Here is a 14,391-nt window from a genome sequence, read left to right on the forward strand (position 1 = left end):
AAATGTGGGCATGAGAGCAGGGGCGTGTGTTGAAATGGCAGGCAACCGGAAGCTCGGGGTCATGCTGCGGACTGAGCGGAGATGTTCTGTCAAGTGGCCACCCAATCTGCGTTTGGTCTCCCAGTATGGGAGTACAGTACTGTGCAATGTACAGGCGACCGCATTGTGAGCAGCTCGGCTCTATGTTGAGTTCTTCTGTCGTCTTCACCTCCGGGCTCACTTCTTTGACCAGGAGTCCTCCGCACCACCCCGCCACCCCCCCCCCCAGCCGACCAGCAGACCCATTCACCCGCCTCCAGCATTCTCCCTCCTCCTGGACCACTCCCTCTGGCTTCCTTACCCGCTCTTGATTTTTTTCATTTATAACTGTGGGCGAGACATCGACTGTCTCAATTTCTCTGCTCCCTTCACTCAACTCTAACCTGTTTCCCTCTGAACTTGCTCTGTTCTCTCAGGTCTAAGTTTGATGATGTGATCAAACCTGTTGCCAAGGGTGGTGCTGTTGTTGTCTGGCATACCAACCTCTACCTTGCAGAGGAGGAGCGCCAACTCTCAAACATGACTTCCTACCTCTACCTGGACCATGATCCCACCACCGATCATCAAGCTACTGTTAACAGGACTGTCACTGGCCTTATCTCCTCCGGAGATCTTCCCTATATAGCTTCCAGCCTCATAGTCCCGCAACCCCAGACAGCCCACTTCTACCTCCTTCCCAAAATCCACACACAGGACTGTCCCGGTAGACCCATCATTTCAGCCTGTTCCTGCCCCACTGACCTTATTTCTTCCTATCTTGACTCTATCCTTTCTCCCCTGGTCCAGGCTCTTCCCACCTGCATCCGTGACTCTTCTGACGCCCTACGTCATTTTGACAGTTTCCAGTTTCCTGGCCCTAACCGCCACCTCTTCACTTTGGATGTCCAGTCTCTCTACACCTCCATCTCCCACCACGACGGTTTGAGGGATCTCCGCTTCTTCCTGAACAGAGGCCCAACCAGTCCCCATCCATCACCACCCTCCTCTGCCTGACTGAACTTGTTCTCACATTTAACGACTTCTCCTTCAACTCCACTCACATCCTTCAAATAAAAGGTGTTGCTCTGGGTGCTCGCATGGATCCTAGTTATGCCTATCTTTTTTGGGATATGTCGAACATTTCTTGTTGCAGTCTTACTCAGGCCCCCTCCCCCAACCCTTGATCCGGTACACTGATGATTGTAACGGTGCCGTTTCCTGCTCTCGTCCTGAACTGGAAAACTTTGCTTCCAATTTCCACCCTTCTCTCGCCTTTACATGGGCCATCTCTGACACTTCCCTTCCCTTCCTCGACTTCTCTGTCTCCATCTCTGGGTAGACCGTCCACTAATCTTCATTATAAGTCCACCGACTCCCACAGCTACCTTGACTACACTTCTTCACACGCTGCTTCCTGTAAGGACTCCATTCCATTCTCCCAGTTTCTCCATCTCCGACGCATCTGTTCTGATGATGCACCTTCCACAACAGTGCCTCTGATATGTCTTCCTTTTTCCTCAACCGAGAATTCCCTCACACTGTGGTTGACAGGGCCCTGAACTGTATCCAACCCATTTCTCGCACTTCTGTCCTCACCGCTTCCCACCCCCCCCCCCCCCGCCCCCCAGAACCGCGACAGGGTTCCCCTTGTCCTCACTTTCTACCCAACCAACCTGCACATCCAAAGAATCATCCTTTGCTATTTCCGCCACCTCCAGCTTGATGCCACCACCAAACACATCTTCCACTCCCCTCCTGTTAGCTTTCCGAGGCGATCGTTCCCTCCGCAACAGCCTGGTCCACTCCTCCATTACCCTGACACCTTGTCCACTTCCCACGGCACCTGCCCATGCAATCGTAGAAGGTGTAATACCTGCCCTTTTACCTCCTCTCTCCTCACCATCCAAGGCCCCAAACACTCCTTTCAGGTGAAGCAGCAATTTACTTGTACTTCTTTCAATGTAGTATAATGTATTCGCTGCTCACGATTTGGTCACCTCTACGTTAGGGAGACCAAACGCAGAATGGGTGACCACTTTACGGAACACCTTTGCTCAGTCCAAAAGCATGACCCCGAGCTTTCGGTTGCCTGCCATTTCAACGCACACCCCTGCATTCATGCCCACATTTCTGACCTTGGCCTGCTGCAGTGTTCCAGTGAACATCAACACAAGCTTGAAGAACGCCACTTCATTTTCCGATCAAACACTCTACAGCCTTGCGGACTGAACATTGAGTTCAATACTGTAAGAGCATGATGGTCCCCCTTTTTTATTTTATTTTGTTTTATCATTCTTTTGCCATGTGCCTGCCTTAAACTTATTTTTTCATGTTTCTGCTTTTGGACAGGTCTGTTCAGTATTTTGTCATTAACACTCTCCCTGCATTGATGCTTTGTCTTTCACTACACAATTAGCGCACTCCCTTTGCCTTTGCCCCATGACCTCCTTGTCAGTTAATCTCTCCTGCCCTCTGCCCTATCACACATCTTGCCTTTTGTTCTGTTCGCCACCCCCCCCCCCCCCCCCACCAACCCCTGCTTCACTTGCTTAAAACCTGTTACATTTCTAACCTTTGCAAGTTCTGATGAAAGGTCACCGACCTGAAACGTTATCTCTGCTTTCCTCTCCACAGATGCTGCCAGGACAGCTGAGTATTTCCAGCACTTTGTTTTTATTTTAAATTAAGTCTTTAGTTACCCAAACACAATTTTTTAGCATGATCCTGCCTTGGTTATTGTACTTAAGTGTAAATGCATATTTTAGCAACATGGTGAATAATTCAGCTTTTTTTCAATTACAGCTAGAAGTACATCAACAAAGCTAAACAATTTACCTCCAAGCAAAACTGTATATCTATGTGCTGTTGATGTATTAATAGTGTTTCGTTAATGAAGGTGTTATATGCCTTGGCACAGAACAGTAAGAAACCTGTTCTTAAAAAAAAAATTACCTGAGTGAAGATCCCTACATCTGATATTACATTATTGAGTGAGTTTGCAGTTGGATTCAGGTAATGGTGCAAAGATGATTAATTTTAACTGTACCTTGTTTCAACAGCTCCCAGACTGACTGTCTAGTCAGAACTTGTGAAAATCATCCAAGTCAGTGCTGCAATGACTGTGAACCCACTCCTCATTAAGAATTTTCTCCATTATTTTGGTATAGGCTAGCAGATGAACTCCGTGGGTGGGTCCATCGACATGAAGTAGTCAGAGTCAAGTTGAGAAAAGGATCCAAGATGCTTCATAAAATGCGAACTGTGTCGGTGGGTACTTAACTTTTACCTCATATTTATAAAAAAAATTATCAATATCCACAAATGGAATTTTCAGGTTGAGTAATTAGTACATATCCCAGGAATAAAATGAATGTCGAAATTACTGGCACTGAAGACATGTGCCAATCGTGTGTGAGGCAGGATGAGTGTAGTTGGGGTTGCTGGGCATGGGAGAAGATTTCTGGTGTTGTGTAAGCATTGTAATTCAGGACAGCCAAAAAGTCTCAGCATTGACAGCAAGTTATTAAGAAGGCAATAGGAATGTTGGCCTTTGTTGCAAGGGGCATGGAGTACAAATGTAGGGAAGTCTTGCTACAGCTGTACAGGGCATTGGTGAAATTGCACCTAGGGTACTGCATACATGTTTGGTCATTTTATTTAAGGAAGGACATACTTGCATTGGCGGCAGTTCAGAGAAGGTTCACTAGGTTGATTCCTGGGATGAAGGGTTTTGTTTTATGAGGAAAGGCTGAGCAGGTTAGGCCAATACTCATTGGAGTTTAGAAAATTGAGAGGTGATCTTATTGAAATGTTTAAGATTCTGAGGGGGCTTAACAGGGTAGACGCTGAGAGGATGTTTCCCCTCGCGATCTAGGGGGCACAGAATAAGAGGTCTCCTTTTTTAAGGCAGACAAGGAAGAATTTCTTCTCAAAAGGTCGTTGGAACCATAGAGAAATTGCGGCACAGAAGGAGGCCATTCGGCCCATCGTGTCCGTGCTGGCTGAAAAAACTAGCCGCCCAATCTAATCCCACCTTCCGGCACCTGGTCCATAGCCTTGCCGGTTACAGCACTTCAGGTGCATGTCCAGGTACCTTTTAAAAGAATTGAGGGTTTCTGCCTCCACCACCGATCCTGACAGTGAATTCCAGACACCCAGCACCCTCTGGGCAGAAAGGTTCTTCTTCATGTCCCCTCTAATCCTTCTGCCAATCACCTTAAATCTGTGCCCCCTGGTAATTGAATCTCCGCTGGGGGAAACCGGTCTTTCCTCTCTACTCTATCTCGGCCCTTCATAATTTTGTACACCTCTATTAAGTCATCCCTCAGCCTCCTCTGTTCTAAGGAAAGCAACCCTAGCCTATCCAATCTTTCCTCATAGCTGCAACTTTCAAGCCCTGGCAACATTCTTGTAAATCTCCTCTGTACTGTCTTCAGAGCAATTATGTCCTTTCTGTAATGTGGTGACCAAAACTGTACGCAACACTCCAGCTGTGGCCTAACGAGCGTTTTATTCAGTTCCAGCATTACATCCCTGTTTTTGTATTCTATACCACGGCCAATAAAGGAAAGCATTCCATATGCCGCCTTCACTCTATCTACCTGTCCTGCCATCTTCAGGGACCAGTGGACATGCACTCCAAGGTCTCTCATTTCTTCTACCCCATTCAATATCCTCCTGTTTATTGTGTATTCCCTTGCTTTATTTGCCCTTCCCAGTGTTTGCAATTCTCTTCCCCAGCGAGCAGTGGAGGCTATGTCATTGAATTAATTCAAGGCTGAATTAGACAGATTTTTGATCTACGAGGGAGTCGAGGGTTATGGGAGCCAGGCAGGAAAGTGGAGTTAAGGCCACAATCAGATCAGCCATGTTCTTATCAAATGGTGGAGCAGGCTCCAGGGGCCGTGTGGCCTACTCCTATTACATATGTTCTGATGGCTAGATAGTTCATGCATCCCCGTCGAAGAAAAGGTTAGATTCAGGTTTTGAATCTTCTGTGGCATGGAATGCTAAAGCTTCTTATTAGGTTTTGGGCCTTCTGTACACCTTTCACTCGAGTTATTTTGGCTTCTGCATTTTAGGTAACGTGAGTCACTGTTCCTATGGTCTTCAGTTTATCTGCATTGGTTTTGATATCTAGCTAAATTTCTTATCGCAAGTCCAGGATAGCAAACAGAAAACTTTTGTGTAAATTCCTTGAGCTGCTGGATCTATTTTGTGCCTCCACGGAAACTTAATTCCACCTTGGAAAAGTCACAGAGCCTCACAATATTCGACTACATTGCCGACTTGTGTAAATTTCTTGAATAAGAGAATATTTAATGTAATATAGATAGATTTATTGACAACAGATATACTAACCAACTTTTCAGAGAAAAAAGTAAATTAAGGTGTTATTCTGTAGTTAGTATCTTTCTCTTTCCATCTGAGAGCTAACTAGAGCTCTCTGAAAATTCCCAGTTTTTTAACCTTTTGATTGATTGTAATTTGATCGAAGGGACCGCAAGTAAATCAAACTAAGGAAAAATGCTTTGTTTTGTTAGACTCTTAAATGTCTTTTAGTTTGATCATAGTGCACATCATTCAGCACATTTCACGTGCTTGTGTCAGTTGACATCTAAGTTGATCACAGATGTAGAATTTTAGTGTTTAGCCATTACATAATGAGGAAATTTGGAGTGGCTGCCATGTTTTTATTGTTTAAAAGTCTCAGCAAAAAGACTTGAGGTGCAATCAATAAACCAAATCATTACAAACCTGGGATGTGTTAATAAAAGCAAAATACTGCAGATGCTGGAAATCTGAAATGAAAACAGAAAGTGCTGGAAATACTCAGCAGGTCAGGCCGCATCTGTGGAGAGAGAAGCAGAGTTAACGTTTCAGGTCTGTGACCTGATGGGATGTGTTACTGTCTTGTCATGTGCTGTGAGGGTCGTGCTGGTCTGGGAATGAATAAATGAAACACAGACAGTATCTCTTGTCAAAACGCTGATAGAATTACTGCTGTAGAGAGGGAATGCAGAGCAGCTGATCATTCTACTGTAGAAGTTCAGTGAGCATTGAACAGGTAGATCTGCTCAGTATACAGTACACGTTGGAATTGGCTATGCCGATCAGTTTTAATCTCATTTGGGCTGCTAACTAAATTCATCACTGTAACCAGTTCCAAGTATTGGGTAAGAGTGACATGTTTTTCTTCAAATGTGTTATTTCTAATCCTGTGCTTTTCTTCAAAAAAAAAAAATCTGCCATTCCTTACCCTGTCAATTCCTCTGATGAATGCCTTGCTTAAACTAGTCACCGGGCTACTTAGCTGGGTGTCCTCAGCAAATTTTAGAATTTACTATAAATGCTGTATTTCATGTTATTGATGAAAAGTGTGAAGAATACAAGTCAGATCTCAAGAACTCCATTCGTCACTATTGCCAGCAAGAGCTTTCTACAATTATTGTCACCTTCTGTTTCCTTGGCAAGTCAGTTTTCAACCAAAGTAGCTTATTTGCCTTGAATAAGTCCATCAAGCCTCTAAATTGCATTAAAGAGATGGATTGGTCCCAAAATGTTAAATTACTACAAATAGACTAAAGTTACTGTTTTAAAGGCTCATAACCTTTATTTCCAGCAACTGACAAAATAATAACTTGGCAACAGCAGGTTACCATGGCGATGCAGTTCTCATTACAATTAAGAGTGCTTGAAGTCATCAGAAATGTGAAGTTTGACAGGGTTCATGCTGTTGTGCTGCACTAAGCCTATAAATGTCAGTGGGCAGGTGGTAGAAGGGAGCAAGCTGCAGCAAAAAACTGATCTGTGCGGGGTAAAATGCTAGTTTGTTTTTTAATGCTGTTTAATTATGGCTCTGAACTAAATTCACTCGTTTTGGTGTCAGCTGTTTTATTTTTATCAACTTCTATCCCCACCTTTTCGGCAGTTCTGTTTCTTTTGCTTCGCCTCAGCAAGCAAAATAACATTGCTGGAATTGGCAAACTTGGAAAAGATTTGCGGTTTGCCCACACACAGAAATTGTTTAATATAATAAACATTGAGAAAATAGAGAACACCTGTTTACAGTAAATGTCACGGATCAAAGTCCTTTCTGATTAGTTCATGGTTTTGTGGTCAGAATCACAGTTTGTTTTTCCTGTGGGCTAAGGTTGGAAATCAGGCACTAAGGGTTCTAACTGCTGTGCTGTCACAGCTGTTGAGTCACCCTCACTGGTAAAGCATTCTAACACAACAACAGCAAACTTGACATTTTTGTTTGTGCAGCAGTGGTACACACTGTAGAGTACAGCTAGACCATAAAAAAGTGCAGTTATTGGGCATTGAGGGGGGCAAAAAACAGAAGTTTGGCCTTTTGTATTACTACTGTGGATGTTAGTTGTACACTACACTGCTGCAGTTTATTGTGTTGGTTGCCTATTGCTCCGTACACTGTCACTGGAGTTTACTGTGTTAGTTGCTTAATGCTCTGTGTGCTGCATGAATGGAAATTACCATGTTGTTTGCCCATTACTCTATCCACTGGGTGCTTTGTACTGGTTTTGGGTGTCCTGCAGCTCCTTCCACCTCGGCAGCCAGTTGTAGTAATTGATAACCTTAGTAGGTTATGCAATTCTGTCTCCTCGTGAGTATTATTAACCCAGCTCTCTTGGCACTTGCAGCCTCTTCTATCCTGTTGAAAAGCACCTACTCTGCAGTTAGCTGTCAGGCATGGAAGGTGAATGATCCAACCAATGTTGCCTCCTTTACCTGGTGACAGTTTGTCTTAAAGATGTAAGGATGATAAATCTCCTCTGCGCACCACCTGATTGTATCAGACTATATCTTTTATGAAGCATTAAAAGCACACTGAAGCTGGTGCCCTTCTTTAGTTTTGGTACGGAAAAGAGTCTTGGAGAGGAATTGAATAGTATTTCCAATGGAACAAAATATGGCCAGTCATTTGAGTGTGCCCCATCACTTATGGTGACTCACTGTGAAATGTGCATGTAGGATATTTGGATTGGTCTCTTTTTCCAGTTTCTCTCCTGTCCAAGCTGATCTTGTTGATGAGATCTACATCTTACTTTCTGGACCCTCTTCCTACTAAACTACTGACCACCCAACTTCCCTTCCTGGCTCCCATGTTAGCTGGTATTGTTAACGGCTCTCTCTCTTCAGGTACTGGCCCCTCTCTTTCAAATCTGCTGTCATCAATCAATCCTCTTCTCAAAAAACAACCCTTGACCACCTTCATCCGTGCAAACTACCGTCCCATCTTCAACCTCCATTTCTTCTCCAACAACATCACAAATGACATCCTGTGTGACTGTGATAAAAGTAAACTATCTCTCCTTGACCTGTCTGCAGCCTTTGACGTGGTTGATCCCAAGATTCTGCTCCAACGCTTCTCCACCGTCGTCTAGCTGGGTGGAACTGCATGCACCCAATTGCATTCCAGTCTATCCAGTCGCAGCCAGAGAATCACTTGCAGTAGTTTCTCTTCCTGTTCCCATACCATTACCTCTGATGTACCTTCCTTATATAAGTTGCAATTCCCAGTTTTACCTCTCCTCCACCTCTCTTGAGCTGTCCACTGTCTCTATAAACTGTCAAACTGCTTGTCTGACATCTAGTACTGGATGAACAGAAATTTCCTCCAACTAAATATTGGGAAGACAGAAGCCCATCACAAACTCTGTTCCCTCTTTCTGGAAACTGTCTGAGCCTGAGCCAGACTGTTTGCAACCTTGGTATTATATTTTATCCCGAGATGAGCTTCCAACAAATATCCAAGCCATCACTAGCACTGCCTATTTCCACCCCCATAACATTGCCCAACTCTGACTTTGCTTCAGCTTATCAGTTGCTGAAACCCTTCTCTATGCCTTTGTTACCTCTAGTCTTGGCTATTCAAACGCACTCCTGGCCAGCCTCCCTCGTTCTACCCTCCGCAAACTTGAGGTCATTCAAAACTCTGCTGCCCATGTCCTAACTCTCTCAAAGTCCTGCTAACCCATTGCCTTTCTGCTTGCTGACTTGCATTGGCTTCCAGTTAAGCAACGCCTCGATTTTCAAAATATCATCCATGTTTTCAAATCCTTTCATGGACTCTCCCCTCCCTATCTCTGTGATCTGTTCCAGCCTTCATTGTCCCCCGAGATCTCTGGATTCTGCTAATTCTAGCCTCTTCAGAATTCCTGATTTTAATTGCTCCAGCATTGGCAGCCATGCTTTCAGTTGACAAGGCCCTGAACTCTGGAATTCTCTTCCTAAATCTCTTTGCCTCTCTTTCCTCCTTGAAGGCGCTCCTTAAAACCTAGCTCTTTGACCAAGCATTTGGTTAGCTGGTCAAATATCTCCTTGTGTGGCTCAATGTCAAATTATTTTAATGGTTGTAAAGTGCCTTGGGACACTTTATTACGTGATGGATGCTGTATAAATATAGGAGGGGTTGAGGACAGAATCAATTTGGCTAGAGCTAAGGAACAATGTAACAAGTTACATTGCTTGGTCTTGTCTATAGGCCACCAGCTAGTGGGAAGGACATGGAGAAACAAATATGCAAGGAAATTACAGAGAGGTGCAAAAATTATAGGTAGATGTAATGGAAGACTTTAGTTATCCAAACATAGACTGATATAGTAGTAGTGTAAAGGGCAGTGAGGGGCAAGAGATCCTGGAGCGTGTTCAGGAAAATGTTCTACAGCAGCATGTTGATAGTTCAATGAGAAAGGAGGCACTGCCAGACCTGGTTCCTGGGAATGAGGTGGGCCAAGTAGATCAAGTATCAGTAGGAGAACATTGAGGGAACAGTGATCATTGTATCATAAGGTTAAACTGACTATGGAAAAGGACAAAGAGCAATTCAGAGTAAGAATAATTAACTGGGGGAAAGCCAGCTTGACTGGGTTAAGAATGGAGCTGAGGCGAATAAATAGAAATCAAAAGTTGGCAGGAAAACCTGTAGCTGAACAATGGGCTCCCTTCACAGAAGAGATGGTTTGGGCACTGTCCAGGTATGTTCCCTCAAAGGGGAAAGGTAGGATAAACAAATCCAGAGTCCCCTGGATGACAAAAGAGGTAGAGATTAAGATAAAGAAGAAAAGGTGTGCATATGATAGATGCCAGATAGAAAATAAGTTTGAGAACCAGGCTGAAAATAGAAGGCCCAGAGGGGTAGTGAAAAAGCAAATAAGAGAAGCAAAGAGAGAGTATGAAAAGAGACTGGCAGCTAGCATTGAAGGAAATCCCAAAGTTTTCTATCGGCATATAAATAGTAAAAGGGTGGTAAAAGGAGGGGTGGGGCCGATTACGGACTAACCAGGGGATTTACACATGGAGGCAGAGGGCATAGCTGAGGTATTAAATGAATACTTTGTATCTGTCTTTACCAAGGAAGAAGATGCCACCTAGGCAATGTTGAAAGAGGAGGTAATTCAGACACTAGAGAGGTTTAAAATTGATAAAGAGGAAGTATTGGATAGGTTGTCTGTACTTAAAGTGGATAAAGCACCAGGCCCGGATGAGATACATCCAAGTACACTGAGGGAAGTGAGGGTGGAAATTGCAGAGGCACTGGCCATAATTTTTCAGTCTTCCTTAGACTGAGAGGTGGTGCCGGAGGACTGGAGAATTGCAAATGTTACACCCTTGTACATGAGGAAAGACTTTTTCACGCAGAGAGTGGTTAAGGTCTGGAATGCGATGCCTGAGAACATGATGGAGGCAGGTTCAATTGAAGCATTCGAAAGGGAATTAGGCAGTTATATGAAAAGGAAGAATATGCAGGTTTACGGGGGGAATGGAACTGAGGGAATTGCTCTTTCAGAGAACCAGTGCGACACGATGGGCCGAATGGCCTCCTTTTGCACTGTAACGATTCTGTGTTCAAAAAAGATAAGCCCAGCAACTACAGGCCAGTTAGTTTAACTTCGGTGTTGGGGAAACGTCGAGAAAAAATAACTCGGGACAAAATTAGTAGTCATATGGACAAATGCGAGTTAATTAAGAAAAGCCAGCATGGATTTCTGAAGGGCAAATCATATTTCACTAACTTGCTGGAGTTTTTTGAGGATGGAACAGAGAGGGTTGATGAGGGCAATGCTGTTGATGTGTTGTACCTGGACTTTCAAAAGGCATTTGATACAGTGCCACACAACGGACTTGTGAGCAAAGTTATAGCTCATTGAATAAAAGGGACAATAGCAACATGAATACGAAATTGGCTGAGTGACAGGAAACAAAGAGTAGTGGTTAATGGATGTTTTTTGGGCTGGAGGAAGGTTTGTAGTGGAGTTCTGCAGGGGTCAATAAAGCATACATTTTGCTGGGCTTTATTAATTGGGACATAGAGTACAAGAGCAAGGAAGTTATATTGAACCTGTATAAGACACTAGTTTGGCCTCAGCTGGAGTATTGCATCTCGTTTTGGATGCCGCACTTTAGGAAGGATGTGAGGGAATTGGAGAGAGTAGAGAAAAGATTCATGAGAATGGTTCCAGAGATGAGGAACTTCAGTTATGAAGATAGATTGGAGAAGTTAGGACTGTTTTCCTCGGAGAAGAGAAGGCTGAGAGGTGATTTGATAGAGATATTCAAAATTGTGAGGGGTCTGGACAGAGTAGATAGAGAGAAACTGTTCCCATGCGTGAAAGGATCGAGAATGAGAGGGCACAGATTTAAAGTAATTGGTAAGAGAAGCAAAAGTGACATGAGGAAAAACTTTTTCATGCAGTGAGTGGTTAAGGTCTGAAATGCACTGCCTGAGAGTGTGGTGGATGCAGGTTGAATTGAAACATTCAAAAGGGAATTATATATTATGTTATATGAAAAGGAAGAATGTGCAGAGTTATGGGGAGAAGGTGGGAGAATGGAACTGAGTGATTAGCTGTTTTGGAGAGCTGGTGCAGACATGATGGGCTGAATGGCCTTCTGCACTGCAACAATTCTGTGATTCTGAGGTATTATTGTTTGTTGTTGTCTCAGCCACATTGCTAGGATAGAGGCTCGAGCGCCTAAAAACAGAACATAGCAACTTTGCCAAGAGAACATTGTCAATTGATCATTTTCAGCGCTGATCCAATTATTCACTTTTATTTAATCTATTTCTCTTATTTATTAGTTATTTCCCACATATATTTATATTATATCCAGTAATTTTGTCTTATATTGAGGCATCTGTTACAGATCTTAGAATATGGCGAATTTAACTGTTAGAATCTGGTAGTTAGGGGTTAATGGGCTAGAAAATGCATTTTTCAACACTAAGACTGAGCTTTTAATGAGTGAAAATGCTATTACATTTCTGATTGTAAGTTTATCTGAAAAACCTGAGGAGCAAGGTGTCTGCTCTCTTCAGCTGCTTCAGGTGCACTGGATTCTTAAATCCCTTAGTGTGACCACTAAAAGGCAATGTCGGGATGGGATAATTCATCTGGGAAGGAAAGGGAAGGAACTGTCAGAATTTGCCTGATTGGAACTTCACCTCCTTTTCGGGGGTGATGAAGCATTAAAAGAAAGAACAAACTTGCATTTATATAGTGCCTTTCACTTTAGGATGTCGTGAAGTCTCGTCACTGTTTTAATGTAGGAAAAGTGGCAGTCAAATTGCGCATGGCAAGGTCTCATGAACATCAATGTGTTACTCTGTTGTGGTGTTGTTGGCTGAGGGGTAAATATTGGCCAGGACACTGGGGACGAGTACCCTTACTCCTCTTCGCAATAGTCCCGCAGGATCTTTTATGTCCATCTAAGAGGGCAGATGGAGCCTTGGTTTAATGTCTCAGCTGAAAGCACAGTACATCCTCAGTACTTCACTGGAGTTCAGGCCAGATTTTATTCTGAAGTCTCTGGAATGGGACTTGAATCCACAAACTTCTGACCCGGAGATGTTAGCATCTCCCGAACGAATAAAAAAAAATGAGCCGCAAATAGAAGTGTCCTGTTGGGCTAAAGGGGGAACATGATGTGCACAATGGGGAGTTTAGTGGATAGGGGAGCCTAATCTGAAAACAAATGACATTTGTAACCACTTTTCGCAACACTGTCAGCTTTCTGCAGTGTCTTGAACTGGGTGTGATAAATGTGCGCACTCTGCTATGAGGTGCTTGTGCAATCAGAATAAAAAACTTAAAAGTCACAATGCATGAAAAATAATTCATATGTCCATGGAAAAAACTTTGCATGAAGCAGTTCCAAAAAAAATTATTCATTCTTTCCATTGACAATTAAACCTAACCCGAAACTGGAGATAAAGGACTGGAGTGCAAGGACAATGTGCAAACTCACCACATTCCTCCCTGTGCACTCACACCTGCTTTTAGCTTCTAAAGTGAAATTGTTTTGATTGCGCCTTGCTCCTGTCATCCAAAAGTGTCATTTATTGTATTAAAAATGTGGAAACATTGCAGTGTGACGCCTGTTACCTTTTTGTTTGTGTGGTTTTCAGTTTCATTCTTAAGATTTCCCCAAAAAATCATTAATTAGATATGTTTATTTGCAACTTCAAAGAAGAATTTGCTGCCAAGACTTCAACAGTGATCCAGACTTGATTGGGTCTGTTTAGTGAATATCAAAAGATTACCTAATCGGAAAGCTGCTTCTGAGCATTACACCATGCCAAGTCGTTCATGTCTGTGCATGGAGCCAAAGTAATCGATGCTAAATGAAACCTTTGTCTGTGATGGATACCAATTAATGTCAACATTGTAGAGTAACATGAAATCAATCTATTTCCTTTCAGCACTCTGAATTCTTTTAATTTTGTCTTTATGTTGAAGGTACAAAGTGTTTACAAATTGTGTCATCATGATTAAGTTCTGTGCCTTCTCTGTTCTGTCTTACAGAAGAACATAAGAACTAGGAGCAGGAGTAGGCAATTCAGCCCCTCGAGCCTGCTCCGCCATTCAATACGATCATGGCTGATCTCATCTCGGCCTCAACTCCACTTTCCTGCCCGTTCTCCACAACCCTTCAACCCATTTCTAATTAAAAATCTGTCTATCTCCTCCTTAAATTTACCCAATATCCCGGCATCCATTGCACTCTGGGGTGGTGAATTCCACAGATTCACGACCCTTTGAGAGAAGTAATTTCTCCTCATCTCTATTTTAAATCTGCTATCCCTTATCCTAAGACCTCTCGTTCTAGATTGCCCCACAAGAGGAAACATCTTCTCTATGTCTACTTTGTCAATCCCCTTAATCATCTTATATACCTCAATTAGATCTCCTCTCATTCTTCTAAACTCCAGAGAGTAAAGGCCTAAACTGCTCAACCTCTCTTCATAAGACAAGCCCCCCAGCTCTGGAATCAATCTAGTGAACCTCCTGTGAACTGCCTCCAATGCAACTACATCCTTTCTCAAATAAGAGGACCAAAACTGTTCGC

General features: G+C 43.2%; 1 protein-coding gene across 2 annotated transcripts in view; it reads left to right on the forward strand.

Annotated features, from left to right (window-relative positions):
- Window positions 1-14,391, forward strand: part of atf6 (activating transcription factor 6) — a 516,610-nt gene that overhangs the window by 259,355 nt on the left and 242,864 nt on the right. For both annotated transcript variants that reach the window (XM_068037874.1, XM_068037875.1), the window contains exon 12: window positions 3,186-3,285. In XM_068037874.1, coding sequence (XP_067893975.1) covers window positions 3,186-3,285 — 100 coding nt within the window. The remainder of the gene's footprint in view (window positions 1-3,185; window positions 3,286-14,391) is intronic.

Source organism: Heterodontus francisci, chromosome 8, assembly GCF_036365525.1.
Source record: "Heterodontus francisci isolate sHetFra1 chromosome 8, sHetFra1.hap1, whole genome shotgun sequence".
NCBI lineage: Eukaryota > Metazoa > Chordata > Chondrichthyes > Heterodontiformes > Heterodontidae > Heterodontus > Heterodontus francisci.